This window comes from Pteronotus mesoamericanus, unplaced genomic scaffold (assembly GCF_021234165.1).
Source record: "Pteronotus mesoamericanus isolate MK-2021 breed Mesoamerican mustached bat unplaced genomic scaffold, CSHL_Meso_final contig_27, whole genome shotgun sequence".
Lineage (NCBI taxonomy): Eukaryota > Metazoa > Chordata > Mammalia > Chiroptera > Mormoopidae > Pteronotus > Pteronotus mesoamericanus.
The window spans coordinates 21,425,476-21,453,056 of record NW_026555115.1 but is presented as its reverse complement, the minus strand read 5'-3'; the positions used below and the strand labels follow the sequence as shown (position 1 = coordinate 21,453,056).

General features: G+C 37.4%; 2 protein-coding genes and 1 pseudogene across 2 annotated transcripts; 2 read left to right on the top strand and 1 right to left on the bottom strand.

Moving 5' to 3' along the window:
- Positions 1-56: 56 nt before the first annotated feature.
- WDR53 (WD repeat domain 53) lies at positions 57-12,240 on the bottom strand. Its single transcript, XM_054574956.1, has 3 exons — positions 12,213-12,240; positions 6,648-7,142; positions 57-674 (listed from the first exon to the last, which is right to left on the bottom strand). Exons 2-3 carry the CDS (start codon positions 7,125-7,127, stop codon positions 81-83), a joined length of 1,074 nt encoding a protein of 357 aa, XP_054430931.1. The 5' UTR covers positions 7,128-7,142; positions 12,213-12,240; the 3' UTR covers positions 57-80.
- On the top strand, positions 3,002-3,201 carry LOC129071863 (uncharacterized; annotated as a pseudogene).
- Positions 12,241-12,656: 416 nt separating the features above from the next.
- FBXO45 (F-box protein 45) lies at positions 12,657-27,143 on the top strand. Its single transcript, XM_054575136.1, has 3 exons — positions 12,657-12,993; positions 19,435-19,791; positions 24,347-27,143. Exons 1-3 carry the CDS (start codon positions 12,679-12,681, stop codon positions 24,530-24,532), a joined length of 858 nt encoding a protein of 285 aa, XP_054431111.1. The 5' UTR covers positions 12,657-12,678; the 3' UTR covers positions 24,533-27,143.
- Positions 27,144-27,581: the final 438 nt, after the last annotated feature.

Sequence of the window (27,581 nt, the reverse complement as noted above, 5' to 3'; positions counted from 1 at the left end):
AACACTTTAAACAAAGAAACAGCATTTTTTTTTTTAACTTAAAAAGTTTGCCACAGTTTTTCAAATGTTTTTTATTGGATTTAAAATTCATTTAAGGGATATACAGATATACAACTAGTTTGATCAGCTACTAATATACTTTGGTAACCCTTTATTTTTGTACTCAAGAGCCAGTTTACTTTTTCTCCATGTTCAATACTTAGCTTTGGTAAAAATTTGCCCTGTTCTTCATCTGTTACTGAAGCATTACTGTTTCCACCCTGCTTGGTGTAAGTTGCTCTTTTAGTGTTCTTCCTGTGGGTATGTTTTGTAGGACTCCTGTGTTTTTTCTCAACTTCACTGCTTACATCCCACAACAATATCTTCCCATCATTCCCTCCAGTAAGCAGCAAGTAAGATTCTGGCAGAAAGCAGACCTGGGATACCCCCAAAGTGTGGCCCTTAAATCCCAGTTCTTGTTCACACTTGACTCCCGTTACCCTAAAGATTCGAACCTTACCATCTTCTGCACCACAACTAAAAATATTGCCACACGATGCCACAGACACAGAATGAGCTAGAGCAGGGTTTAAAAGCTGACCAGGTGATTGTGGGCTCTTCATTTCTTCTGTTTCATCCTCCTGTAAATTTGTAATCCAGAGTGGCCGAGCTTTCTGAAGGTTCCACAGTATCACCTTTAAATAAAAGGAAGTTACACAGTCAAACAGAGTTCTACACATCTTGTTCAACTACCATGCTTATTCTGCTTCCAATAAAATCACCAAAGTAGTCTTAGAGTGATTAGTAGGATATATTTCCAGCAACATTAAGAGAGAGTTTAGAGAAAACTACAACATGCCAGTGAAATGCTACCCTGGTGTTAAAACTAGAATGCCAAAGGACAGTATGGTAGAATTTAGAAAACAAGATCCTGAATAACTTTCAATTAACAAACTCATTAAAATGTAACCCAAATTATTAAGCAGTTGTGTTTTCTTTAGGTCATTCTATTCTCGTTTCTGCAAGTAAAATAGAAGATTATGAAATTTATTAATTTAAGTCTATGCTGGTTACAAGTAAAAATGCCTACCCTTCCTCTCCTTATTACCCAAATTACCCACCCTGGGGGCTTAACTGAAGTCCCTGTCTCTCCAAGAAGGCTTTCCCAATGATTCCAGCCTGCTTCTCTTTCCCATACTTAATTCTCATTCTGTTAACTGACTTATACTACTATCTTGTCAGTTTCTTGAGGTTTAATTCATCTTTGCTAATGCCTAGTATAATGCCTGGAAAAGAGAAGAAATTCCAAATATGTCTGTTGATTAATCTGACATCATGATATAGTTGGCTTTTTTGTTGTTCCTGACCATGATGTTGGATCTATTAATTTAAATGAAGTGCTAATTAAAATGAAATAAGTTTTGTGAATTGATTTTATTCTGTAGTGATTCATTTTCTTCCTGTAGTATCCAATTTGAAAAGGAAAATAGTCTTAATACTTCTAGAGAGAATGCCATTTTTTGTTGTTTTGGTTTTTTTTTTACCATTTAGTATCATCCCTGAATTATGACTCACAATTTAAAATGGACACAAAGGATAAGCAGGACCTGTTTAGATAGGCAACAGCATAGACCTGAATTGACAAGGTTAATGCTATTAAAGAATTTGGTTTTCTATTCGCTTCTACTAGGGTAAGTCCTGAAAATCCTTTTAAATTGAGTAGCCAGCCATCATTTTTGGGGTGAAGCCAAGAGACTACTAACAAATTAAAATAATTTAAGTAAAATGAAGAAATAACAGAAAATATAACAAAAAATGAATGAGTACTAAAACTTGATGTGGAAATTAATCTCTATTTTAAAAAAACCCTCAACACAGGAAAATTAACACTCCAGAATTTGCTAGCTTAATTATTGGCAAGTACCCCCAAAGTTCTTTCTCACAGATCCCCCTTAAGTACCTGTATTATATTTATTGTTCTCCTAAGACATCCAAACATGACCTATTCCCAAAGTGTTTCCGGCAGCATAAACATTTTTGTATTAATTAAATCACCTAAATATGTAATAACCATCCCAGATTCTACCAATTCAAGAATCATTTCCAAGTATTGAAGAATCAATTTCCAAACTGTTCCTGCCTGGACATTCTCTTTATAGTTCTTAATTCTTCCTAACTGCCAGAGATTCCAAGGTGTTTCACAATTTCTCAACTACCTAGTCAAGCAGTATCAGCCTCAGCAAGAGAGCTAGTGAAGGAAAAAAATACAAGAGTTGGGACGTTATGGCATATAAAACATAAAAGGGAGAGAGTGGACAACTGGCCAATATTTAGAAGTGAATGCAATCATATCAAAGTGATCCTGCTCAAACATTTGTCCATACAATAAACACACACAAATTTTTCCTCCTGCAAAAACATTTCTTTCCACACAAAAGATTGATTTTCAAGGAACAAAAGGCCTCCTTTATCATCCTGATCCTTACTTGTTGGTACTAATGATCTCTCAAACTCCAGAAACAAGAAGAAACCTTTGAACCATTTATTATCAGGTGTGGGTACTGGGGAGAGGGGAAATCATGTATACTGTAGAAATTTAGGATTTCAAATTTCCAAAGATTTTTACCAAAAAACCCTATATTTCAGCCCCTGGCTGGTGTGGCTCAGTGGACTGAGTGCTGGCCTCTGAACCAAAAGGTCACTGGTTTGATTCCCTGTCAGGGCACAGGCCTGGGTTGCAGGCCGGGTCCTCAGTTGGGGGCATGTGAGAGGCAACCAATGGATGTCTTTTATACATCGATGTTTTTCTCCCTTTCTCCCTCCCTTCTCCTCTAAAAATAAAGAAATAACCTTAAAAAAAAAAACCAAACACAAATCCTGTATTTCAGCGGTGGGTACGCAGGTATTGTTATTCTCTATACCTTCACATATACTATAAATATTATTTATACCTATTTCATATAAAACTAAGCAGTCTCAAATATCTTAATTAATCATTTTGTTCTTAAGATCCCTGACTCTCAACATTATACTTCCAGGGATTGTTTCTATAGTTTGTTACTAGAGAAGTTTCTCTGAATGTGTAGAGCATCCAAAACCATGAGGCGGCGGGTACAGGTTCTCCTCCTGAGCATGAAGCCAGCTTCTGGTGTTGCTTTTGCAACTGCTATTGGCCACTGATGATTACTCTCTTCTTTCTTTGGGAGAGTACACTGTCTGAGTATTTAAAAAAAAAAAAAATAGCTCTGGGCTGGTGTGACTCAGTTGATTGAGTGCCAGCCTGTGAAACAAAAAGTCATATGTTCAATTCCCAGTCAGGGCATATGCCTGGGTTGCTGGCCAGGTCCCCAATTGGGGGAGTGCAAGAGACAGCAGATCGATGTATCTCTCCCTCTTTTCCTCTCTCTCTCTCTAAAAATAAAACCTTTAAGAATAAATAAAAAAATAAAATATAAAAAGATCCCGAAGTGCTCTAGCCGGGTCAGTTGGTTAGAGCATGGTCCTGTGCCTCAGATGGTAGGTTCAATCCCCAGTCAGGGCAAATACCTAGGTTGCCGGTTCCACGCATACGGGAAGCAAGTGATCGATGTTTTTCTCTCTCAAATCAGTGAACAAATCCTTGGGTGAGGGGAAAAAAAGATTCTTGAGAGTATGCTATGTCTGATTATTTAAGCCTATCTAAATGAAAAGATCTAATTTTAGTAATTTCTATAATAATGATAGGTGTGTTGAACATATCTACTGTGTGTGGCCAGTTATTTCAATTTATGCCTTGATATAAAATAAATGCATTTGCTCTGAGAGATACAACTAAAAATTAACTTGATAAGAACTCCTTTCCACTATTATAACTACATTCTTGGACTCTCCCACAGGCTGGATATTCTTAAAGTTTAGAGTAATGTGTGGCTCAGTGGGTTAGATGGTTGTTCTATGAACTGAAAAGGTTGCGGGTTCAGAAGGTAACTGGTCAGTGTTTTTCTCTCTTTATTCCTTCCTCCCTCTCTAAAATCAATCAATTAAAAAATAATAATAATATTGGATAATCAGGTTTTAAAAGGTAAATTGTGGAAGAAATTATAGTTTCACCATAAAGAAATATTTTCTTTCTTTTTAGAGATTTTATTTACTTATTTTTAGAGAGGAGAAGGGAGGAAGAGAGGGAGAGAAACATCGACGGATTGCCTCTCATACTCCTCCAACGGGGGGACGTGGCTCATAACCCAGGTATATACCCTGATCAGGAATTGAACTGACAATGTTTGTTTGCAATGTGAGCCACACAAGTCAGGGCAGGAAATAATTTTTTAAAAGCATGTTTGTGTTGTCTTAGTCACTATTGTTATATCACAACGCAATGCAGAAGATAATCTACAGTGAACTTTTAGCAATTTTTAGCAGTCAAGCAATTACCTAGGCCTCCTTTTCACAAAATATTTCTTATCCTGGTCTCTAGCAGTTGTCTGCCACTAAAGCTTCTCGCCTAGAACTGGACTCAAAATGGTAAATTCTGGATGTCTACTTCTTATCTAATTGGAAGAATACAGGTCATTTTTGCACACCTAATTATGTATTGCCATGTCTAATAGCTAAATAATGAACCAGTGATTGAAAACTAATATGGCTTATATCATGTGTGTTTCAAATTGATTTGATACACATATTTTACACTGTAGTAAGCTTACTGAGGCATAGGCAGCACAGGTACAAAGACTAAACATATTCTCTGTTGAAGAATGCTCCAAAAATTTTGGGCACAACTGGTGATTTTATTCCAACACATCAAAAGCCATTAGGGTGAATTTTATTTAAAAAAATAAAGGAATAAATAATGTTTTCTGAAAACAGCCTCTTTGCAGGAAGAAAATGCATAATCGACTATAAATCGACTATTAAGTTTTTAAATTAAAAGAAAACACTAATATACATTAAGGATGAAAGAATGACTAGTCAAAGAGACACTGTATAATCTGCCTACTTAGAACAGTTCTCCATCTGATTGTGTGGGTCTTTCTGCACAACTAAGCAGGAACATTATCACCAAACACTAGGGTAGAAAATTGTAGATCTTAAAGGGCTTGATCAAAACCTGCAAGTGAAGTTACAGGGTAATTGTGTCCTCTAAGTCTAAAATAATAATTCTAAATAGACATTTTTGGTAGGACAATTCTTCATTGTTTAGGGACTGTCCAAGCACTGCAGGACATCTACTGATTCTGCCTATTAAATGCCGGTAGCCTGAGAGAGGGGGAATGGTAGTCATAGTGACAACAAAAACCAATTTCATTTATTTCTAAATTCTGAAAGGGTGAGGAGGGAAGGGAAGGGCATAGTAAAGATCATTGGCCAAGACAAAACTTCTGATGCTATTAACAGAATCAGTCTCAGAAAAAAGATACTGTATATAGTTGAGAAAGACAAAATGCCTAGAATAGGGTGCTGGGAACATCGGTCATTTAATAAAATGGTTCTTTTTCTGGAAGTCACCTGTTCCCAAACCAAGACCCTTTTCTCTATTTTTAATGATATTCTGCTTGAAATATCACACAGAAAAAATATAGGCTTTGGAGCCACAGAGATTGCAGTTTGAATCCCAATTCAAGCAGCTGTGTGAACACTAAATTTGAATCCCAGTTTCCTCATGTCTAAAAAATAGTAACTATCTACAGGGGTGGAATCAGAATGGAAACTAATATATGTAAAGCATTGGCAAGTACTAAGTGCTCACCAAAAAGAAGCCATGATTATTCTCACTCCAGTGATATGAGATTTACTCTCAAGAGGAAGCACATCTGCTGTGAGAAAGTTTAAGCTATTTCAAAGCTTTTTCTTTTGTTTGGCAGCTTATTTTATTAAAAGTTTTTCTACTGATTGATTTTAGAAAGAGAAGGGGAGAGAAAGAGAGAAAGAAATGTTGATTTATTGTTCCACTTACTTATTTATGCATTAATCAGCTCCTTCTTATATGTGCTCTTACTGGGGATCAAACCTACAATGCTGTTTTATTGTGACAACTCTTTAACCAACTAAGCCATCCAGCCACGGCTGAATACTTTCTTTTATTAAACCAAAATCTGTTTCCCTAATGACTTCTATTTAGACCAGCATAAGCATATTCCACGTTTCCCCTCATGAAAACCAAAACTTACACACCTGCAGTTCCCCACATAGTGGGGTTTCTACATACACCTACTCTCCTAATGGCCTTCCTCTGAATTTGAGCTAATCTGTGATGTTCCTTTCAAAACTCAGCATAATTATAATGCTCTGATCCTATCACTAATATACAATATGTCAATTAATGCATCCCAGAATTTCAAAGTAAAAATAACAGACCTAGTCCCAACTTTTTTAAAACAAGCCAGAATTTGTAGAAAGTGGGTGATGAGCTCTGCCTTCAGCATGCCCCTTTATTTAAACAAATATTTAGAAGCAAATATTTGTATTCTCTGGTAGGTACTTAATAAAGCAAAAAGAAAGGAAGATAAAGGGTTAATGAGTACTTTGTGAATACAATCTAATAGGCTTTGTCAAACTGAGTATGAAACATGTGTTAGAAGTAAAGCTTGTGGTTCATAAATAGATGCTAAGTAGAGAATAAAAAATTCAAAGGTATATTTAGCAAATCCCATTTGGAAATTACTCAAGTAATCTTTGCAAATCATCACCTGCATATCCAGTCCACATGACACCAGGCTCTGAGGCCTCTGAGGTCGAAATGCCACAGAAGAACAGATATTGGAATGTCTCTTCAGTGATCTGCTAACTTTCTTATTTTCCAAGTCTAGGATTTTGATTGCCCCAGAGTCATCAGCAGAAGCCAGCAGGTTTTCAGTTTCATTCAATGAAAGGCAATTGATTTCTTCTTCATTCACATGAAAATGGTCCAGGGAACCTTTGAGGGATCTGACATCCAGTATGCTAATGGTTTCTCCATGGGAGGCATAGAGCTTGGTGGGGCAAGAGGGAGAGAAGACGACACTGGTAACATCGTCGGCCCCGTGAAAGCATGTGTGTCCCAGTGGAGTCCCATCTTGGCCCCAAGCAATGAGATCTCCACCCTCAGCTCCAGAAACAACTAGCCCTTCTGGACTTGCATTCAGGCAGAGAATAGGAGAAGAATGTCCACCAGTCCACTTGACAGCCATAATGGCCCAGAGACTCTGTGAAGAGGGAGGAAAAAACTATAATGTCAGGTTTTACTTAAGAACTTGATGGTAGGAGACAAATGCAATAGTATTTCATTTAAATACTTTTAAAAGGACATCTAAAAAACTTAACAACAACAAAAAAGACATTTGAAGATCAAGTCTACAAAAGTCTAGTTGAACACAGGGTTGTGGTGCACCAGGCTGGACCATGCTGAAGTGGGCTTCCCTTGCAATCAAAGACCCAGGTAGGCCTGGCTCTACAGCCTTTGATGAAAGGCTCCCATAAGAATAAACACTAAATATATCTATTTTAAATTAGGAAAAACTCTTTAAGAGAGGGCTGCACAATCAGGTTATATCTTTATCAGAATAATGTTTTAGAGAGTGAGCTCTGGAGCTACAGTCTTTGGATTTGAATAGTTCTACTGCCTATATGCTAGGTGACTTTGGGCAAAATACTAAACCTCTCTGTGACTCACTTTCCTTTCAATAAAATGGGATGATAATAATAACACCTATTTCACAGGATCAGAGAGAATTAAATGAGACTATATGTAAAGCACATATAATAGTGCCTGGTACATAATGAGTGCTCTACAAATATTACCATTATTCTTTTTCTCATTTTTATGAGGCTGGTCAAACTAGCATCATATGTATTACACTAATGGTCACCACAGTATCACCTCCAGACTAGAATATGAGCATCACCTAGGAACTTTTTGGAAATATAAATGGTGAGACCTCACTTTAGACCCACTGAATCACAAACTGGAATTGGGGCTTAGCAACACATTTTAATAAGCCCTCCAGATGATTCTGATGCATGCTAGAATTTGAGAACCTGTATTACACCAGTAATCATCTGGGAAGCTGGTTATAAATGCAGACCCTTGCTCTGGCTGGTGTGGCTCAGTGGGTTGAGCTCTGGCCTGCAAACCAAAAGGTTGGTGGTTCGATTCCAGTCAAGGCACATGCCTGGGTTGCAAGCCAGGTACCTAGTCAGGGGTGCGCGAGAGGCAACCTATCAATGTTTCTCCCTCTCTTTCTCCTTCCCTACCCCTCTTTCTGAAAATAAATAAATAAAATCTAAAAATAAAAAAAAAAATAAATGCAGATCCTTAAGCCTTACCATCAGAGACTAAATCAGTAGGCTATTTACTTTTATTCTAAAAACAGCCATTCCGGTTGGTATTATTCCATTTTACAGGTAATAAAACTAAGTTTCGGAAATGTTCAATAATTTGCCCAAAGTCTTCTGGCCCTTAGGATTTGTATAGGGATCCAATCTCACATTTACATTGGGATACCAAATTCTTAAACAACAAACTTTTTTCTAACAATTCCACTTGACAACAGTTTTACTTGTTAATATCGCTGAAAATATAGAAAACAACTAAAAGCTACTAATAATTCTTTACTGCTTTTAAATGTACTCACAAATTTTTAATCACATTATCACCTTCTCGCACTTACACAACAGTAGTACTTTATACAAAATTTAGATTCCTGATACACTAGGCAGCCCAGGTCTATAAACTGGAATTCCCGTATACTTCCCTGCTTCAACTGCCTATGGGCAAAGTGAAAAAGGAAATCAGGGCAATTTATACAACTGTAATGGTCAAATGGTCAGACAAGAGGAAGCAAACAAATCTGGACAAATTTAAGTTTTCATTTCACAAACCAAGGGAGAATTTACCTAGTGAAAGACTGCCATAGTTGCTCTACTATCTTTGGGTTTGACACCTGAATTTTGTCCAATGGTACAGAGTTAAATTTCCTAATATTGTTTTGAAAAATTATTTAAAATAATCTGGCAATCTGCTTAAATTTTCTATTCCCAACACAAAGCCGTTCACTCCTACTTTTAGCCACACACACAGATCACTAACTAGACTACAAAAAAATCACTAATCTGTTGGTAATCAAAGTTAACAGAAATGGCACAAAATCAGATAAAGCAATTTTTATAAAGATGACAAAATGGGAAGACAAAAATACATTTTAAAAAATCTCAGGGGGAGCACTCAGTTAGTATACAAATGAAACTAATTAAACAGAGACTGAAGCCAGTAAGTTTTAATGGAGAGGTTTGGAGAGGAAATGACTCAGAGACAATAAAGAAAGGGAACCCTGGGTGATTTGATTTTGCTGACAAGTATTGAAATACTAGTTAAATAATCTTCCACCATAACAAAGTCTCTTGCCAAATGTTCCAAATAAACCAGAAAAAAAGAACACTTAGCATAATTAAAAATGAAAGCTATTACTATTATTTAGGCTTAGGAACTGTTGTCTGTGGTGACTATTGATTTATCATATAAAAAAGACAATACCCTACCTTAAAATATGAAATATGAATTAGCCATTGAAATGGCCATTTAAATTACAAATAATTTTGTTTAAAATTCTGTAATGAATCCTTAGATTACTGATCACTTATTTCCTAAGTTAGAGTTTTAATTTTTCTATGGTGTATTAACATTAAAATCTGGAAGTCTGCCTTCTACAGCTTTAGGATTTTGTATGTATACAGCTTTTGGATCCCTGCTGGGATTCTAGGTTTTCTCTAAGGTAAGAATGAGTCAGGGTTTCCCACAGGTGACTGAAGTAAATGCTGACTGGGAGACAAAAGTTTTAGCAGGTTTTCCTCCTAATACAATTCTTTTCTGGGAAAGTTTAATTCAATTTAAAAAATATTTAGCCATGCTCCATGCCAAAGTCTTGAGGTCAGGTAATTCAATAAATGGATTTTGTATTAAAGGGACTCTTACAGACAACAACATAGTTCCTGTAAATTTTTCCATAACAGAACCAGTAGTAACTCTCAGACTACTAAGCTCGTAAGACCTAGGACAGCTTATACCTTAATGTCTATGTACCAGAGGGGGAAAAAAATTAAACTTCTTATCTCTATATCACATGGATAATATGTACTGATTACCTAGCTAGTTTAAAAAAGAGAGAGAGACCTAATACAGGGAATATTAGAGTTGAGGAAGCCCCAGAAATTCATACACCGAGGCTTTTGATTTTAGTCAATCAACATTTATCATGCAGAGCATTGAGCCATGAGTCAACCAAAGTCCCCAAACTCACCTTACTTAGTCTGCAGAATTAAAATTTGTTACTATTTGAAACACATAAAAAAAAACCACCATCAAAAAGTGTTAAACAATCAGATTGCTATGGTAAAAAGACAGTAGGGAAAATGTAATTAAATCTGCATTAAATGAAAATCTTTCAGAAGTAAGCTGTCAAGCCATTTTTTCTTGTCTTTCTCTTATTGGGACCAGAAAGCCCACCAGAAGTAGAAATAGTTAAGTGCCACTATCCCCACATTCAGGTATCAAGTCAACAAACTTCTCATACAGATACCTAAAGGGTCCAGCAAAACCATTAATCATATCCTATTATGAATTACTCTAATTATATAATAGATTCCTTCTAACACCTAATGAGATCATGGAGTGTGGGTGGGGAAGGGTGGGGTATTTTGAGGGCATTTTTAGAAAGGGTGGAGTGCACAGCTGGCAATTCTGAACAGTCAGGATGACCCTGAAAGTGAGGGATGGGACGTGGTCAGGAGGGTGATGAGCAGATGAAATGTTTGTATAAAAAAAAGGAGATTATGATAAAAATCTTTTCCTATTTTGCAATTCTACCTGGCCCACTTGGGAGGTACTTTGCCACAAAAAGTCACCTCATTGTCTTGGACTAGATTAGCACCAGAATCATCTGATCAGATGTGTGAAAAGGCTCTACCTCACCTCTACTGTGAAAGACAGGATAAAGGCCAACATCTTTAATAACTCGATGATCTCTACTCTAAATTCTCTACTCCAGTCATACCTCCAAATACCCACTTGTCCTTTTCAAGTGTCTGTGCCTTTAAAGCTTTTTATTCTGCCTAGTTCTTTGTCCCCTTCTCAGATGCATCAACTCTTCTCATCTCTGAAGATTTAAAAGTTAAGCACCTTCCCAGACAAAAGTTGGATGTCCTATGGTTGAAAGCTGAAAAATAAATAAAACTCCATACACTGAGATTACACTACCACATAGTCACTATCACTGTAATGAGTTTAGATCAACTTTTCTTCACGTTTTGGTTTTCCAAAGTTGATCTTGATGTGGAAAGCTGGAGAGTAACCAAAATGACTAAAGGGCGGTGCCACTGGCACTAGCAAGAATGAAAAGAATCTGGGTTACAAAGAGTGTTAGAAACAAAAACCTGGGGAGAACAGAAAGCAAACAGTTGCTGTTCTTTTATTTTTACTGGCAAACAAGAAATGGATTATACACAGTAAGGGAGTTTCTGGTAACATTTGTTACTGTATAAAGGCAAAATAGTGGAGTTGACTATTGAAAGAATCTGTGAGGCCTATCATAATAATTACCTCCTAGAGTTGAGAATGCTATAAAAACCTGAGTAGAAGACCCTACTAGAGTGCCTGGCTCACATGAGTTATTATTTTCTCTTACTAAATAGTCTTTAAAGGCTGTCAGAACTTTTTTGGAACTTTTTAGCTAAGAAAACCTAGTGGGACCAAATGTTTACATTCTTTTCCTTCCAAGAAGCCATCTATAATTACACTCTCCACGTCATTCTCCCATTGGCATGTCTAATTAAAAACACACTGTCTTAATCCGCCTACTAATCAATCGGTGAGTTAGTAGGGAAGTCTGGGAAAGGCTGTATTTTGACCAAAAGAATGTGGAACTTAGTAAGGTTATCCAAACGCTGCGGGGAGGGAATTACATGGTAGCGACCCCAGTTTCAGAATATACATTGGGACACACGTTCTGGTAGGCACCGGTAGTCAGGGAAAACGAGAAGGCCTAACAAGGGAAAGACGACCTGAGCTGCCGAAGGTAACTAAAGAAGATCCAACCTAGCCGAAGGCGGCGGAGGCAGATATTGGCTAGCAAGGAAAGAAGTTGCATATGTTAGGGTGGAGTTTGAAGCACGGACCTGGCTGACACACGGAAATCCAACAGGAATGTCCACAGGGGACCACTAAATCAAAAGAGGACAAGGCACCTAGGCCAGCCACGACCCCACCGGCGCCAGACTCCTACCTGCTCTTCCCGCTTCCCTCCTCGGCGCGTTGGGATGACCTCACCCACCAGCGCCCAATCCCGTGTAGCGTAGGGCGCGAGGCGCGTCAACCGAACAGTCACATCCGGGGCCGAGAGGAACCGCGAGCTAGCCGGGCTTGCGCCCTTGCTTCGTGCCCTCAACCCGCATGGCGGACCCACGGGCGCGCCACGGGGAGGCCGTGCGAGTCGGGCGGTTCCTACGCCCGCACTGAAGCGCGGGGGAGGGACGAGGGAACGCCCGTGCGGCGGGCGCGTCTGCCCTCAGTGAGGCGGGGCGCGCGACGGGCGCCCCCGGGCAGGGGCGGGAGTGACGGAGGGGCCGGACGGTTAGCTGGGAAAGGGGCGGTGAGCGCTGCTTCGGTCTCCAGGCGAGACTTGGCCTCCCCAGCAGAGACGGGGGGAAGCGGCGGCGGTGGCGGCGGCCCTCGGGCCGGCTAGTGAGGCGATGGCGGCGCCCGCCCCGGGGGCTGGGGCAGCCTCGGGCGGCGCTGGCTGCAGTGGCGGCGGCGGCGCGGGCGCCAGCTTGGGCTCTGGGTCCGCGGGGATTGGCGGCCGGCTGCCCTGCCGAGTGTTGGAGTTGGTGTTCTCCTACCTGGAGCTGTCCGAGCTGCGGAGCTGCGCCCTGGTATGCAAGCACTGGTACCGCTGCCTGCACGGCGATGAGAACAGCGAGGTGTGGCGGAGCCTGTGTGCCCGCAGCCTGGCAGAAGAGGCTTTGCGCACGGACATTCTCTGCAACCTGCCCAGCTACAAGGCCAAGGTGAGGGATTCCAGGGCCATGCCGCTGCCCCCAGTCCCGCTCCTGCGTGCCGCTCTCAGTGCTTCTCATCTAAGCTTCTGACTCAGACGCCTCGCTTCACCATCCCGCCTTTCTAGTGCACCAGTCAATACCTTACCTCACATCTCTCTCCGTAAAGGTCTTCTATTTGAAGTTCGGTTCTTTAACCCACCCGACTTCCGTGATACACTTTTTAAAGGACTAGATGGTTCCCATCCCTGGTTTCCGTCACTCTCTCCGCTGTCTTTCCCTTTAAAGACAGACCACCCCCATTGTTGTACTGTCAATACTCATGTTAATTTTCTCCGTGTCCTCCAAATAGGCTTTATTATATTAGATCTGCCTGCTGCCTTAAAATCGGTTTTTACCCTCACTTTCACTCAACCTCTTCCAAGCTCTGATTTATAACCATTTTTTCCCTTTATTTTAACCTAGGTTCGCCTTAATTCCTTCTACTGTGTTTCAAGCTAATAAGTCACTGTGGTCCTAGGCATCCTGCTTACTTTCAATACCCATCAACATCGGTTAACCATCGTATTACTGCCTTGTCCCACTATTACTGGCTACTTCCTTGCCAACTTTTTCCTAGTTCCACCTTGATGGTGTTTCTCTTTGTCATAGAGTTCCCGTTTGGTTGCCTTTTATTTCTTCTAGATTCTTGTGCATATTCCCACCTTCTTGATATGCGAATAAAAATGTCCAGTAACAGGTGTAGTGGTGCTGAGAGGATTCTTCAGGCAAAATAAACGAAAGGCCTCTAGCTTGAGTGCAGTTGGATGGAAAACAGCTATTCAGTATAGCAATTACCAAGAACATATGTGAGAGAGGATAAAGTTTGACTTAGAATGTGGTGAACATTAAAAAAAAAACCACCACCGTTAATAACTAAAAAGGGGAAAACATCGTTTTTTAATGCTAGATTGCCAATGGGTGTCAGAATAAGGAGTAAACATTTTCCATGTGAAATAGATGTAAAATGTATTATTCTGTAATAAAGCAGGTTTTAGTTTAATAAGATAAGGAAGGAATATTGCTGTTAAATATGGTCTATCAAATTGTTTTCTTACTAAGGGATATAACATGTTAATTTACCACATTATATTTGTACATGGTATAAATGTACAGCGGATAGTAGTTGTAAATTATGTAGTAGAGCGCAGATTACACTTTTCTGTTGTACCTCATAAATGTGTAGGCTTCATTAAGTATTATTTTTCAGGAAGTTTGCTGTTTTTACTTATGTTAAATTATGACATTGATCTGTAATAGATATGTTTACATGATTCGAGAGCCACATAATAATATGTAAAACAATGTGTTTGTGTGAGTCAACATTCAAAAAAAGCAAACTGTCTTCCTTTTGTCCTTGTCCGCCAGCCACCCAGTTTCCCTTCTTAGGGACAACCTGTGTTACCTATTTCTTTTGTGCTCCTTCTTAGTTTAGTTTTCTTAAGTCTTTAATATTCTGTATGTCTTTCTACTACATGCACTATAAGTATTGTAGACTTGTGTTAATAACATGTTCATTCAGATGCTGGAGGGCTTTTTTTTTAGTATCTTGAGATAAAAGTGTTAATTCAAAAGAAGTCAGATAGTCTGGTAAAGAAGCTCTCAGTCTAATAGAAGAGAAAAAAAATGTGTAGAAGTAACTAACAAATAATAGAAATTGCTTCTGTTAGAGATATTAAAACATATATTAGAAGTTCAGGGAAAGGAGAGATTTACAAGTTAAGTGGAGGACTGGAGAAGGTTTGAGGTTGAGATTGTACCTGAGCTGAATTTGAAAGTTGGGGAAAATTTGAACATTTTACTAAGATGGAATGCCCTGAACAAAAGCAGGACCAGGGGAAAGCAAAGGCTTTGTACAACATATACTGTATTTTTATTTTAAAAAATACCAGTACTGTTACTATGCTCATTTTTGTAGATGGAATAGTGAATGAAAACAGACACAAACTCTTATGGATGCCTTGCCTTACAATCTAGTGGGGGAAAATGGAAAGTAATCTAATAATCACACAGTTTTAAGATTGCATCTGTGGTAAGTACTATGAAGGAGAGCTACATGGTACTCTGAGTATCAGTAATGGAGAATTTGACCTAGGTAGGGAGGTTAGGGAAGGCCTTCTCTAAAAAAAAAAAAAATTATAACTGAAACCTGGAGGATAAGGCGATAGGCCAAGATGTGAGAGAAGAGCCCCTGTGAGTTTGAGGTACAGAAACTACATCAGTGTGGCTGGAGCATAGAGAGCAAAAGTGAGGCAGGTTTGAGTTAAGATGGAAGCAGTGGACTGGGGCCAGACTGTAGGGAAACTATTTGAACTGTAAGCAAGAGGGGGTTAGGTGTGGGGGGATTGTTGCTACGATTAGTTTATATTTTTAAGAGGTTGTTTCTAACTTCAGTATAGAGCACAGGTTGGAGGAGAACCTTAGAAATATGGGTAGGTCAGTTAGGAAGTAGGTGTTGGTGCAGATGCTGAGAAATTTAGGAAGTAAAATCTACAGTAGATGTGATTAGAGGTGAGGAAGAGGTTGGTGCTAAGGATGACTCTTAGGTGTCTGGTTTACATAATACAGGGATCACCTGGGCTAGATTTAGGGAACAAACAATGAGTCAATTTAGGTAGAATAGAACTGACAGTGTTTTTGAGACATCCAAGAGATTTCAGATAGGCAGCTGTTACAGTTTGGAGCTTAGAGGAGAGACTAAGTATAAAATAGTTTAATTCAATTGAATTTAAGTAGAAATACGATTGTAAAGCCAAGCTGAAACTAGATATGCCATGGATATCCTTTAAATACAGCCTTCAGTCTATAGTTTGGGCTTTGCTCTACACTTGGAAACCATAGAAGTTTGAACAGGGGAGTGACAGAATAAGAGCTCTACTTTAGGGGGGTAGGCAGAGACTAATGTGTTTGAAAAAATAAATTAAAATTAAAAAAATAAAAAATATATATATTTAAAAAAAAAGAGCTCTACTTTAGAAAAACTTGGTCATAAGATGAATTGGAGAGAGCAGGGTTTAGTGCCTATTACCAGAAGTACTTAAGTATATAGAACAAATACATGAACAAGTATGTAGAGGAGAGTAGGGGGCGGTTTGGAGAGCTGTTGCAGAGAACAAATCCACAGAGGTGGACAGCTTGCTGACTAGCTGAGTAAGATGAAGCAGGAAGAGTCAGCTTGAATTTCCAGGGAGCCTGGGTAACTGAGAGAAGGACGGAGACAGGCTTGGGAGAGCATAAAACTGGAAAGTGTTTGGAGTTGTCAGTCTATTAAGATTGGTCTTTTTTTTTAAAAAGTTCATATCTTCCCTGTCACCTAATAGCATCAATTATTCCAGTCATACTTAGCATCTAACTATAATTCCTTAAATTTCAGACTTAGATCCTAAAGTAGGTCTTAAAACTGTTTGCCATAAATGTACAATCCAGGTTATGCGTGAGACTGTGGGACAAGAACTACACATTGTTTTTATTTATTACAGTAATTTGTGTATTTATTTTCCATATCTGAATTTTTTAGTATCCATCTCTAAAAGATAAGAACACTTTACAATATCAGTACATTTCTAAAGTGTAAATAAATTAGCAGTAATTCCTTAATGTAAAAAAGTTCAGTGTTCAAATTTCCAATTGTCTCATAAATGTCAAATGTTTGTTTTAAATTTTCACTTTATTTAATCAAGATCTGTATAATGTTCCAATGGCAAACAGTTAAACAGTTGACATGTCTCTTAAGGCTACCTCAGTCTACAAATTCACTCTCCATTTTCCCACCTCCCATCCCTGCAATTTACTGTTGAAGAAATCAGTAGTTTCCCTTGGCCTGGATTTTGCAGATTTCATTCCCATGGTGTTGCTCTTCTGTCCTTTGTATTTCTTAAAGAGATTTGATCAATTAGGTTAGATTAAACTTTTTGCACGATATTTTTTTACTAGAATCAACTGGTTGGAGTGTATACAGATCTGTGTTGTACAGTGTAGACTATGGTGGATAGGAATTCAGCAGAGAGAAGCTAGGGAGACTGGGTGGTCCCGGTTAAGAACAGCTTCGTGGAGGTGGTAAGACTGGAGCTGGTTATAGAGGATACGGAGGGGTAGGAGAGCAGGTCTGATACTATAGACAGGGAGAATAACATGAAGTTAGAAAGGGAAACAGGAAGAACCACTTCTGAAGGACTTTGAAAGCCAGCAGAAGAATTTATAATTGATAGGGTCATCAGTATGGAACTATCAAGGTTTGCTGAACTAGGATGAGATGTATCAATAATAAAGGTGCTATTTTAGAGAGACAGTTCTGGAAGGAGTTCAGGTAGAGGGTTAAAGACTGAGTCAGGAGAGTTTGGGTGGCAGAGGTAGGATGGTCACCAAAAAAGGTTATAGTGAAGGATCAGTCCAGAGTAATAGGAAAATGCCATAGAGTTTTTTTTTTTTAAGATTTTATTTATTTATTTTCAGAGAGAGGGGAAGGGAAGGAGACAGGGAGAAACATCAATGTGTGAGAGATACATTGATCGGTTGCCTCTTTCATGCCCCCAACTGGGGACCTGGCCAGCAAGCCAAGCGTGTGCCCTGACTGGGAATCAAACCAGCAACCTTTTAGTTCACAAGCCAGCACTCAATCCACTGAGCCACACCAGCCAGGGTGGAAAATATAGAATTTTGAGGGAGAGGTTGTCAATAGTGTCAGTGTGATGAAGAAAATAAGGATAGAGAAAAAAGCAATTGGTATTTACAAGAATTAGGGCTAGGCATAGGTGAGTATTAATTAAATGTTTATAATGAGGAGTTGTCTTGATGGTAATTGCTTGAGTTATTTAATAATTTCAGGATGTTTTACTCCCCCTTTAATCCTGTTCTGATCTTTTAGGTGCTTTAAAGTGTGTTATAAGTAGGAACAGATAGGAAGGAGATTTAGGAATACTTCAGTTTTATGGTCTCTTTATGAAAACATAGGATACTTGAAACAAGCAGGTTTGTTTGTTAATTTTTTTATTAAATCTGTCTGCTCTGGAGTACGACAGTGAAACAGTGAAGTAGTGGCTAATAGTAAATGAACAGTAGATGAAGGGACTGGATGGATACCTGACTTCTCTTTGGGGCTCTTTCTCTATTTAGCTGTTGACTTTTAGTTCTGTGTCCTTATCGCTGAGTGGGACCAGGTGACCTTTAAGGTCCTTCCTAATGCTGAAATTCTGTGATTTTGGAGCCCATTTCTCAGGTTAACTAAAGCAATTGGTCCCAGCCTTTGGCTGCTTTTGGGTATTTTTGAATAAAGTTAAGAGTTTGTTTATTTGTTTTTTTTTTAAACATACAAGCCAAAAGCTTTAAATGGTTAAAATATGAGAAATTGTTACTATTTGTGTAGAGTAGCAATTTTTTTAAAGATTTTATTTATTTATTTTTAGAGAGAAGAGAAAGAGAAGGAGAGATACATCAATGTGTGGTTGCCTCTCTCACGCCCCCCTACCGGGGACCTGGCCTGCAACCCAAGCATGTGCCCTGACTGGGAATTGAACTGGTGACCTTTTGTTTCACAGGCCAGCACTCAATCCACTGAGCCACACTAGCCAGGGTTAAAGTAGCAATTTTTATGCTGTCTTATTTTGGAAGCTTAAAGAAACTGGTAATTACTGAAGGTCGACTAACCTTTCCTATCAGTGGTAGCTGTTCTTAATGGCTATCTCTTAATAAATTCCGGTGGTTGAATTTAAATGCTATCTAAAAGATTAGTGATTTGGTAAAAATGAGAGTGTTATTGTCTCAATGTATGAATAATACTTAGCAAGAAGGCTGGGGATTTAGATCATTTGTGATTATTTAAAGTTTTCAGAAACTTTAAAGCTGCTATGACTAAGTTCTCTATTTTACTTAAAATGTTCTTTTTGGTGACAGGATTGCTAACATGAAAATGATGCATCTCTTAACTTTCTGATATAAAAATATTGAATATAAATTAGAGTAGAGAAAATAGTTTAATGAACCACCCTATACGTATCACCAAGCTTTACCAATGATTAATTCATGGGCAATCTAGTTTCATGTTTATCCTACCCACTCTCCTACTCCAAGTCTGGATATTTCAAACCAGTTCCCAGATATCATTATGCCATCCATAAACATTTCAGTATCACCTCTAAAATATATGGATTCTTGTGTATATCTTTTGATATTTTAAGAAGTCTATTTGGGGAAATAATACTATGGTTTAGAATTTTGGTCAGTAATGAAACAGTTGACTTATTTTAAATGTTAGTGTCCCATCCTGAAACTTTAGCCATTTTTTGGAAATATTTTATTATATTACTTAAAAATATGTAACTTTATTGTTTAAAAACACATAGCCTAGGGTTTAGGTGCTTTTTAATATTTAGGAAAAATCAAACTTCTATTTCTTTGGACTGTTTTTCATCTTTTCAGGTACGTGCTTTCCAGCATGCCTTCAGCACTAATGACTGCTCCAGGAATGTCTACATTAAGAAGAATGGCTTTACTTTACATCGAAACCCCATTGCTCAGAGCACTGATGGTGCAAGGACCAAGATTGGTTTCAGTGAGGGCCGCCATGCATGGGAAGTGTGGTGGGAGGGGCCCCTGGGTACGGTGGCAGTGATTGGAATTGCCACAAAACGGGCCCCAATGCAGTGCCAAGGTTATGTGGCATTGCTGGGCAGTGATGACCAGAGCTGGGGCTGGAATCTGGTGGACAATAATCTACTACATAATGGAGAAGTCAATGGCAGTTTTCCACAATGCAACAATGCACCAAAATATCAGGTGAGAAATTAGATATTTTCTTTGATGTGAGCATTTGTCAAATCATGCCTTAGTTTGTTTTAAATTTACAAAATTTTATATAGTAGCTTTGTATGTTGTTTTGGTAATTTTTAATTAAATAGTGTAACTGGCCTTTACTACTCTGATGATAATTTTTTAGTATCTCAGTATTTGTTTTTTAATACATATTAAACCTTGAGCAATTCATCTTTGCTTTAAATCAGGGGTCAACAAACTTTTTCTAAAGTACAGAGCCAGATAGTAAATATTTTAGGCTTTGTGGTCCCTGTGGTCTCTGTCACAACTAATCAACTCTGTTGTTAGAGCACAAAAGCAGCCATAGATAATATGTAAATGAATGAGTATAGCTGTGTTCCAGTAAAACCTTATTTATAGACCACTGGCCAGATTTGGCCCAGGGGCCGTAGTTTGCCAACTCGAGCTCTAGATTGTCATCTCTCCTTTATCATGGTACATCTAAATCTACTTTTTCTAGACATCCCATCCCAACAAATGCACCTGTGTGCATGTACACACATACCCTCTGCTACTTATTAATTTGCTAGTGGATTCACAGCCTTTGCAGATGTCAATGATTTCTATAAAGACAGGCAAGTTTAGGCAAACTTCTACATTTCTTTAAAAACTGATTTTAGAGAAAGAGAGGAAGGGAGAGAGAGAGAGAAAGAGAGAGAAACATCGATTTGTTTTACTACTTATTTTTGCATTCATTGGTTGCCTCTTGTATGTGCCCTGGTTGGAGATCAAACCTGCAGCTTGGACAGACTGGGACGACTCTCTCACCACCTGAGCTACCCTGCCAGGACCATTTTTTAATTGTTTTCATTTTAGCTTTTTACCACAATTTTGTGATTCTAGGGTCAAAATTTTAGTTTCTGTTTGTGAAAGTTATATGACTACCATAGGTCTAAAACATAGTAACCTGATAAGAAAATAGAAATTTTAAGGAATTATGGAGTGCGTATTTCAGAAAAACATGTCTTGAAAGCTATAGCCTCAGTAATGACTTCAAGTCATGGATACTAAAGTAGAAGAACTAAAAATATATTCAATTTCCTGAGGTAGAAAAGCCTGGAAGGGTTTTCTTTCACAGAATCCTTTCTTCACTATCCTTTCAGGCTTTGCAAATACCCAGAGGAGAAGGGTGTCTGGACTTAATGATCATTAATGATAAAGTCCTGTGGCTACTAGCCTTGTGGTAATTTTGTAGTGAAAGTCCTTCGGTTTTTTTCAGAGAAAATACTCTGTATGATTTCAGTTCTTTTAAACTTACTGAGATTTGTTGTAGTGTCAGCATATGGTCTCTCTTGATGAGTGTTCCATGTGTGCTCGAAAAGAACATATATTCTTGTTGTCAGATGGAATATTCCATAAATGACAATTACGTCAAGTTGGTTGATAATGTTCAAGGCTTTTATATTCTTACTGATTTTTCTTTCTACCAGTTCTATCATTTATTGAGAGGAGTATTGAAATTTCCACTATACTTACTAATTTATCTTTTTTTTTCTTTAGTTGTCAGTTTTGTAGCTCTGTTATTAGGTGCATATGTATATATGATATAACAATGATAGAGTTATCATTGTTATATCTCGCAGCCTGATTAACTCTTTTATCATGAAATGACCTCCTTTGACTTAAGTAATATTCCTTGTCTTTAAGTCTGTTTTGTCTGATACTATATAGCCACTCCAACTTTCTTCTGTTTACTAATGCTTACTTTCTTATGCAGGGTACCTTCCCCCATCATCCCTTTTTCTTTCAATTTGTCTTTGTATTAGATAGCATATAATTGGGTCTTGCTTTATTATCAAACTATCTCATAATCTCTGCCTTTTGATTTGAATATTTAATCCAATTACCTTAACATAATTGTTGGACTGCTTGATAATTGTTCTTGTCTCTGTGCCTTGGAAGCTATGTGTTTTTTTAAAATCTTCTTTATTTTTTAGGATTGGATAATTTCTGTTGTTCTGTTGCTCTATCTTCAAGCTCATAGATTTTTTCTTTTTGCCATTTCAACTCTGCTATTAAGCCAGACTAGTGGATTTTAAATATTGTGCTCTTCAGCTTTAGAATTTTCACTATTTTCACTTGGTTCTTTTTTGCAGTTTCCACTTCTCTATTGAGATTCTCTATCTGTGCATTCAATAATACTAGATGTTTTTTTGTTTAATTCTTTCATATTTTTATAATAACTGCTTTGATATTTGCCAATCCAACATCAAGGCCAACTTAGAGTCACTTTCTTTCATTGACTGCCTTTTTTCCCCCCTGAGTCAAATTACACTTCCCTGTTTCTGTTCATATCCAGTAATTTTTAAATTGAAAACAGGACATTATATGTATTATACAGTAGTAGTAGAATGTTTTGTTCCTCTAGAAATGGCTTTGTTTTTCTGAAGAATATAGGTTTTCTTTTGGCAGGCAGTTAACTTGTCTCTACTCAAACTGTAAACTCTGTGTCACCCATGGTGTGGAGCAGCTACTGTCTTTGTTCAGTTTTTGTTTGTTTGATTGATTGACTTTGGCTTCTACCTGCTACTTTTTCAGCCTGGTTCCTTAGAGGTTTCTTCTGTCTGTGTAATGTAGTGGTCATACAGGTACTGGGCAGAGTTTATTCTCAGATTTTGGGGGTCATCCTTTTTGTGGTTTTGTTACTTCTAGAGTTCCTACTTTAAGTTTCCAGTTACTCTATCATCTCTAAGTTTTGCTCTCTGACACCTGAAGCTAGCAAGACTTCTGCTATCTACTCCCTGTGCTGTGTGCATGCTGTATACTCAGTCAAAGGTGAAGCAGGAACAATACAGTCTTTTTTTAGTTTCATTTTTTGTAAAACAGGGATAACATCTAGGATTGATGTGGGGATCAAAATAGGTAATGCAAATAAAGCACAAAACAAATACCCAACAAAATATTAACTTTTCATCTGTTTGTTGTCATCGTTCATGTTTTGTTGGTGGTAGAAGTGGTGATGATAATTAGGATGTTCTTAGGTCCATAAAATGGGGTGTGGGTCATCTGTGAGTTGGACAAAGGGAAGAAAAAAGCAGATGCTTGTAGTTATTTGTGGTAGGAAATACAATGAAACAACAGGAGTTATCAGAATTGGGAAGTACTAAGTTAGTATTTTTGATTGCAAATATTAGGACTTTCTGCCTCTGAATATATAGATGCAACAACCTTTTATAGATGCAAATTATAAAGATAAACATCCTCAATTCTTGGCTTACTTTTTCAAATGGGAAAAATAACTGAATATATTGTGTTTCCAGTTTAGTTTAACAATCAGTGCTGCTTTTTTTGTAATGAACAGATGTTTCAGAGCAGTGGCCTACCAAGTGACTGTTAAAAAACCTTTTCTGGCCTGGACTGGCATGGCTCAGTTAGTTGAACATCATACTGCAAAGGGAATGTTCACTGGGTCGATTCCCAGTCAGGACACATGCCCGGGTTGCGGGCCCAGTCCCCAACTGGGACACATGTGAGAGGCAGCCAGTTGATGTCTCTCTCACACATCGATGTTTCTCTCCCTCTCTTTCTCCCTCCCTTTCCCCTCTCTAAAAAAAGCATAAATAAAACCTTATTAAAAATTAATTTAAAAAAAAGCCTATTCTGCACCTTTAGAATTTATATTCAGATTTGGCTATTCATGACTATGTAAGTTCCACATTGTATATAGAACTGCTTTAACTCTAAAGGCTTATATAAGTATTTGATAATACATGTAATTTTTATCATAAAATATACACAATATTTAAAATTTTAACCATTTTTAAGTATATAATTCAGTGGCATTAAATACATCTGCTGTATAACCATCACCATTATTTATACCCAAAATTTTTCTATCATCCTCAACATAAACTCTGTACTCATTAAAAAATAATTCCCCGTTTTGTGCCCCCCACCCCCCAAGTTCTGGTAACTTCTGTTCTACTTTCTGACTCTAAATGTGAACATTCTAGGTGCCTGATATAAGTGGAATCCATACAATATTGGTCTTTTGGTGTCTTGCTTATTTCACTTAGCATGTTTTCAAGGTGCATCCATGTAGCATACATCAAAAGTGCATTTCTTTTATGGATAAATAATATTCCATTGGGTGTGCATGTGCATGCGTGCTTGCATACGTGTGTGCGTGTATGCTATAGTAATTTGAAAAGGTTTAAATAGCATTTTTGGGGTGAAATGTGATACCAAGTTATAGATTTTAGTGGTATCCTTCTTAAGAAAAGCCTTGAAGCAAAGAGTGAATAAAATCTGAGGACTGTTAAGGAAGAACGTTTGAATTTTCAGTATTAAATGTAGATCCCATGCAAGTCTTAAATTAAACTATCAAAACAAGTAGTTATGATGAAATTGATCTGTATTCTTTCTTCTAGATGTTTCTCACTGACTGGAAACCTCTTTGGGTTTTTCTGTAATTTTTAGGGTATATATTAGTATTTTCAACCCATTCATTTGTGTCATGTTTCTTCTTGCTATGCCCTTTGGGATTTTCTTCTAACCTTCTTTTGATATCTGTTTGCAGATAGGAGAAAGAATTCGAGTCATCTTGGATATGGAAGATAAGACTTTAGCTTTTGAACGTGGATATGAATTCCTGGGGGTTGCCTTTAGAGGACTTCCAAAGGCCTGCTTATATCCAGCAGTTTCTGCTGTATATGGCAACACAGAAGTGACTTTGGTTTACCTTGGAAAACCTTTGGATGGATGACAGTGGCTTCCTTAAGATGAAAGATAGAGAAGAGGAGGTATCTGCTTGTGGAAAGTAGAACCATGAAGTGACAGTGTCATACATGCATGTCCAAGAAACATCTTGAAAAACACATGAAATTATTAACTGGAGAAGCAACTCTACAGCAAAGATTATCTTTAGTGTTTCCTCTTTCTACTGGGCCAGAAAAATCCTCAGGGTTGCAGTTGGTTGAGTGGGCAGTTGACATATGCATGTTGCAACAGATTTTGTCTCTAAGCTAGCAACGTGTTATTTCCATCTTTTAAGGTGAGATCTTAGAGATGCTGTACAAGGGATAAAGTAAGGAAATAACAAGATTTTTAAGTTGTGTGTTTTTGAAGAAAGACTGATCCTGTTTTACAACTGCCTGTTTTTTCCCCAGACACTTTTTTTCTAGCCAGCTTGACTATTAGAAAAATATGAAACTGGCTGGGTTTCATTTAATATTTTTAATATATTGAGAAGCATGGTCTGCTTGGACTGCACTTCTCTAACAGTGAGATGTAAAATTGTGCAGCTATTTTAAAAGTTGTATATACAATATGTGTGTAAAAAAAATACAGGACAAAGGGGTTGCTTTGTTCTAATTAAATTTCTTAAGAACCACTACATGGTACAAAATTAAAATAACATATAGGGACGGTTAGGTATAACTACAAAGAAGAGGATTTTAAGAGGAGATGTGTTGTATTCTCTCATTTTGTATTATCTTTGGTTTACAGTTTCCCTAGCTATTATAGTCTGTTCTTTTCTTTTTGTCAAAATTATTGTAAAAATCCTTTAATATAGTGGATAAAGATTGAAGGAAGGCAAATTTCTTTCTAATCATACATATAATTATAATGGTGTGCATCTTACAGTATCTGGTTTTTTTTTGGCCTTTTGAGAAGTTGTCTCATAAAAACACAGAATTTGCCAATTGCTCTTATAGACCTCAAATAAAAGCTGTTAGTCACAGACCTTAGAAGAAGAATTGATTAATGGTCCTTTTATTTTGTAACTATAATTCTGTAGATATTATAATTTTTTAAATTTCACATTGTTTACAACGTACAACAACCTAAGCCTCAAACTCTTCATTGGGGTTATCAAGAAAATGTTTACTCACCCACCTGGAACAGTGCCAACCTGAACCCATGTTGAAAATGTTCTTAATCTTATAGATAATTGCCCCCATGGGACTTGAAATAAAACACCTTGTGCTGAAAACTTCAGGTTGGCAATATTTTGAAGGTTTCACTGTAGGAGAGCTTAACATTAATTCCTATTCTGAATTTTTGACTAATTTCACAAATACTCTTTTGAATTAATAATCTAACATTCAGGAGTTGAAATTTTTTTTTTTTTTTTTGGAAGAGAAGCAAACATCTTTTGGTATGAAAGCATAACTTGTATGGTTTCAGATACATATTTGTGATAAGAATCGACTAAGACAAGTGGAATCTTTGTACTTTTTAAGGTTGTGATTGTATGCATATTCTTTATTAAATCTAATAAAGTTAGGGACAGCAAGCAGCTGGCTGGGATTTTTGGGTTGCTCCATGAGAGTTAAGATTATCAATACTCCTGTGAAACAGGGGATTTCAGTCATGAACAAAGATTTATTTTTGCCACATGACCGGTTTACAAATATTTGTTGTGTATTTGGTATATTGTTTAAAGGTGAAATCTGTTAAAGATTCTTTTCAATATCCACATCAAGCAGAAACCTGGAAACCATATTTAATAGTGCAGAGTTAAATTATATGTTACATACATTAGAGAATATAGCTGCTACAGAAATTGATTTTTGTTGCTGTGGAATGACTCAATTTGGCAAAGTTTAAAATCTGATTAAAGAGAACTGGTTCAGGATGAAGATTGAGCTAGTTTGAACATTAAAAAGTCTTTTAAGTACTTGTTTGTTTTTTAGGTTGTGATACAGCCGACTCCAAGAGCTTCGGCTGAGAGTTTTGTTTATAATTTCTGTTTTGTCTTATTAGTAAACGTTTATTTTGTAACAAAGATTTGAAGGTGCTGAATGGAAAACAGAAACACATGGTTATTGCATATTGAACCTATAATCAAATAATTGCCTAAATATTTAACAACAAGCTATTCTTAACTCAAAATTTACCATAAATTCCCTAATACCCCATTTGCAAATTTTATAAAATGGAGGTTCATATTTAGCACAAGCATTGGGAGAATGAAGAGCCTTCATTTATAACATAATATGTTACTGGAGACCAATAGTAGCTATATAGAATATTAAAACAAATTACTACAGTTTTCAAGGAAATGGAATCTTTTTCATTGGTGCTCAGAGAGCATTTAGGTAGATGACAGTTGCACTTGAAGATTGAGTATAAGTCATCTAAACCAATAGTTCTCAACCTCAGCTGTACTTTGGAGTCATGTGTGTTTTGAAAAATATCAATACTTGGGTCCCATACCCTAAGATTTTGATGTTGGCCTGGGATATGACATGACCATAAGGATTTTTAAAAACAAACACTTCCTAGATGATTTTCCATGTGCTTCCAAGGTTGAGTTCAAAATTCACCTGAAGTTTCCTCATCTGCAAAAAAAAAAAAAAAGAAAAGAAAAATCCTTGCTCCCTCCCTTCACTACCTCACAAAAATATTGAGGGTAGAGAAGAAAACGCGAAAGGGCTTGTGTGATGGATAAGAAGTGCTATTGAAAGGTGAAGTATTTGTTGTATTTCAACTGAAACTGGGCAGAAAAAATGTGTAACTGAATTTGCTTTGTTGACTAGAGAAACCGGGAGCTTTCTCTACATCTTAACTTTAGTGAAGCATGTTGATGTATAAGACATTACTACTACTCTCATTCATACTATGATATTGTCATACTTGAGATAGACAGTTTTAATTATCTTGGTTTTACATTGGAAAGAAGAAATATTAAGGCTTAAAGTCTGTAATGGTCAGTGGCTCATAATTCATTAAAACATTTCATACAAAGAAATTTGTGGTTAATATATATCATTTCAGTGTTGCCATATTTTGCATCATCTGATTTTTGA

What these genes read in the sequence shown, in the direction of transcription:
- WDR53 (XM_054574956.1), bottom strand. Translation starts at nt 7,127, where the DNA reads ATGGCTGTCAAGTGGACTGGTGGACATTCTTCTCCTATTCTCTGCCTG. An exon ending in CATGTGGACTGGATATGCAG is followed by an intron (nt 675 to 6,647) that starts GTGATGATTTGC and finishes TTTTATTTAAAG; the next exon opens with GTGATACTGTGGAACCTTCA.
- FBXO45 (XM_054575136.1), top strand. Translation starts at nt 12,679, where the DNA reads ATGGCGGCGCCCGCCCCGGGGGCTGGGGCAGCCTCGGGCGGCGCTGGC. An exon ending in TGCCCAGCTACAAGGCCAAG is followed by an intron (nt 12,994 to 19,434) that starts GTGAGGGATTCC and finishes TCATCTTTTCAG; the next exon opens with GTACGTGCTTTCCAGCATGC. An exon ending in ACAATGCACCAAAATATCAG is followed by an intron (nt 19,792 to 24,346) that starts GTGAGAAATTAG and finishes ATCTGTTTGCAG; the next exon opens with ATAGGAGAAAGAATTCGAGT.